Source organism: Fulmarus glacialis, unplaced genomic scaffold, assembly GCF_000690835.1.
Source record: "Fulmarus glacialis isolate BGI_N327 unplaced genomic scaffold, ASM69083v1 scaffold26104, whole genome shotgun sequence".
NCBI classification, from domain to species: Eukaryota; Metazoa; Chordata; class Aves; order Procellariiformes; family Procellariidae; genus Fulmarus; species Fulmarus glacialis.
In genome coordinates, this window is record NW_009207779.1 from 1 (window position 1) to 2,016 (window position 2,016).

The following is a 2,016-nucleotide window of genomic DNA, read 5'->3' on the forward strand; positions in this document are numbered from 1 at the left end:
ACAAGGTAGGGGCCCGCAGGCCGGGAGGGTCGACTGGAGGGATGCTCTCCCACTCCGTTCCTCCTCCACAGGCACTCTTAGCGTGAGGGTGCTTCTGTCCTGCGCCAGCTGGGCAGGGGATGCACACGCGGGCACTTTTGGCCTCTGCTTGCGTGTGCTGCTCTTCCGTCTGCAAGCTGTCTGTGCTGAGCCCGCTTGTCCCGTGGTGATGCCTGTCATGTCCCAGTGTGCGGGCCCTGGATATGTCTAACAGCTCCGGGTTGCCTCCTGCAGTGTAGATGCCGTCCCGGGTTCCGGCTGAAGGATGACGGGAAGACGTGCATTGACATCGATGAGTGCTCCACCACCTACCCCTGCAGCCAGAAGTGCATCAACACCCTGGGTAGCTACAAGTGCCTGTGCATAGAGGGCTACAAGCTCAAACCTGACAACCCCACCAGCTGTAAAGCTGTCACAGGTGAGAGCCAAGAGCAGGCTTTGGAGGCAGGGATGCTCTTCTGGCGACTGTGGGATGCTGCTGGCCTTGGAGTCGGTCGCGGTGCTCCGCAAGGCGAAGTAGCTGCACCTGACTCATGAAGGAGAGCCGGGAAGCAGCAGGGCAGGGAGGGCGGCAGGTCCGCAGGGGATCTGCCCACGTCCCAGTGGCGCTTCCCTGACACGTCTTGTGGTTTCCCTGTGCAGATGAAGAGCCCTTCCTCATCTTTGCCAACCGATACTACCTGAGGAAGCTCAACCTGGATGGCTCCAACTACACGCTGCTCAAGCAGGTGCGGGGGGAGCTGGGAGCGGGAGGGGGCACCAGCCCCACGTGGCCGGGGGTTCAGGGTTGGAGAGGGGCCCTGCAGGGCAGGAGACTGCCAGCCTGGGAGTTTGGGCTCTTGACTTCCCAGGCAGATGGTAGATCCTGTGTAAACAGCAGCTCTCACTAGGAGTACACAGGAGGTCCTATGTAAACAGTAGCTCTTTGGTAGCAGACCTTTATAAGGTAGGGGCTGCGCAACAGTGGTCTGTAGGTGCTTTTAACTTCTCTGCTGCAGGGACCGGGAGTTGAGGCTGGGGGCTCACGGGTCTTTCTAAAGCCCCCGTGACCCTGTGCTAGCAGGTGAGGCTGTTTCAACGCTTCTCCCTTCCTCCCAGGGGCTTAACAACGCGGTGGCTCTGGATTTCGACTATCGGGAGCAGATGATCTACTGGACAGATGTCACCACGCAGGGCAGCATGATCCGCCGCATGCACATCAACGGGAGCAACGTTCAGGTGGGGGACTGAGGCAGCCCCTCGAGCACCCCCAGTCCGGGCAGCTGGTCCTCACCCACCTCCTGCACAGAGAGGCTGCCTGGAGGGGCCCAGACTGGCACCGGGGAAGAGGGCACAAGCCCTGCTGTGGGGTCATCATTGGGCTCGGGCCATCAGCCCAGGTTGCTACAGGGGTGTTTTGCAGCACCATCCCGATCAGAGGTGGGCTCCACGCTGCCCCAAAGCAGTGGGTAAGGAGGGCTGGAGGAAGAGAGGAGCGAGGAAAGTCTGCAGGGGCGATGTGCCAGGAAGGGGGATGTTGTCATCCCTGAGGGACCAGGGCAGGTGCTTCCTGTCCAGCCCCAACATCTCTGTTTTCTCCCAACAGGTTCTTCACCGCACTGGCCTCAGCAACCCTGACGGGCTGGCTGTGGACTGGGTGGGAGGCAACCTGTACTGGTGCGACAAAGGTCGGGACACCATTGAGGTGTCGAAGCTCAATGGTGCCTACCGCACTGTGCTGGTGAACTCAGGCCTGCGGGAGCCCCGGGCGCTGGTTGTGGATGTGCAGAATGGGTGAGAGCCTGGGGGACCTGGACATTCCCCTCTACGCAGGGAGGGGGCTGGTGGCCCCTCTGCCATCTTGCCGTAGTCCTGGAGGCTGGGAGATGGGACGGGGCCTTCCCTCCTCTCCTCCAGGACGCCTGGCTGCTTCTCCCTGCCCTGCACCCGTGCGCCCAGGCACCTCGGTTTAGCCACGCAATGGACAGAGTGCAGCCA

General features: G+C 61.7%; 1 protein-coding gene across 1 annotated transcript in view; it reads left to right on the top strand.

The window, feature by feature from the left end:
• Window positions 1-273: 273 nt before the first annotated feature.
• Window positions 274-2,016, top strand: part of LRP1 (low density lipoprotein receptor-related protein 1) — a gene marked incomplete at both ends in the record, with an annotated part of 8,850 nt that continues 7,107 nt past the window's right edge. Inside the window, 4 exon segments of the mRNA XM_009576266.1 lie at window positions 274-457; window positions 682-767; window positions 1,138-1,257; window positions 1,625-1,812. Coding sequence (XP_009574561.1) covers window positions 274-457; window positions 682-767; window positions 1,138-1,257; window positions 1,625-1,812 — 578 coding nt within the window.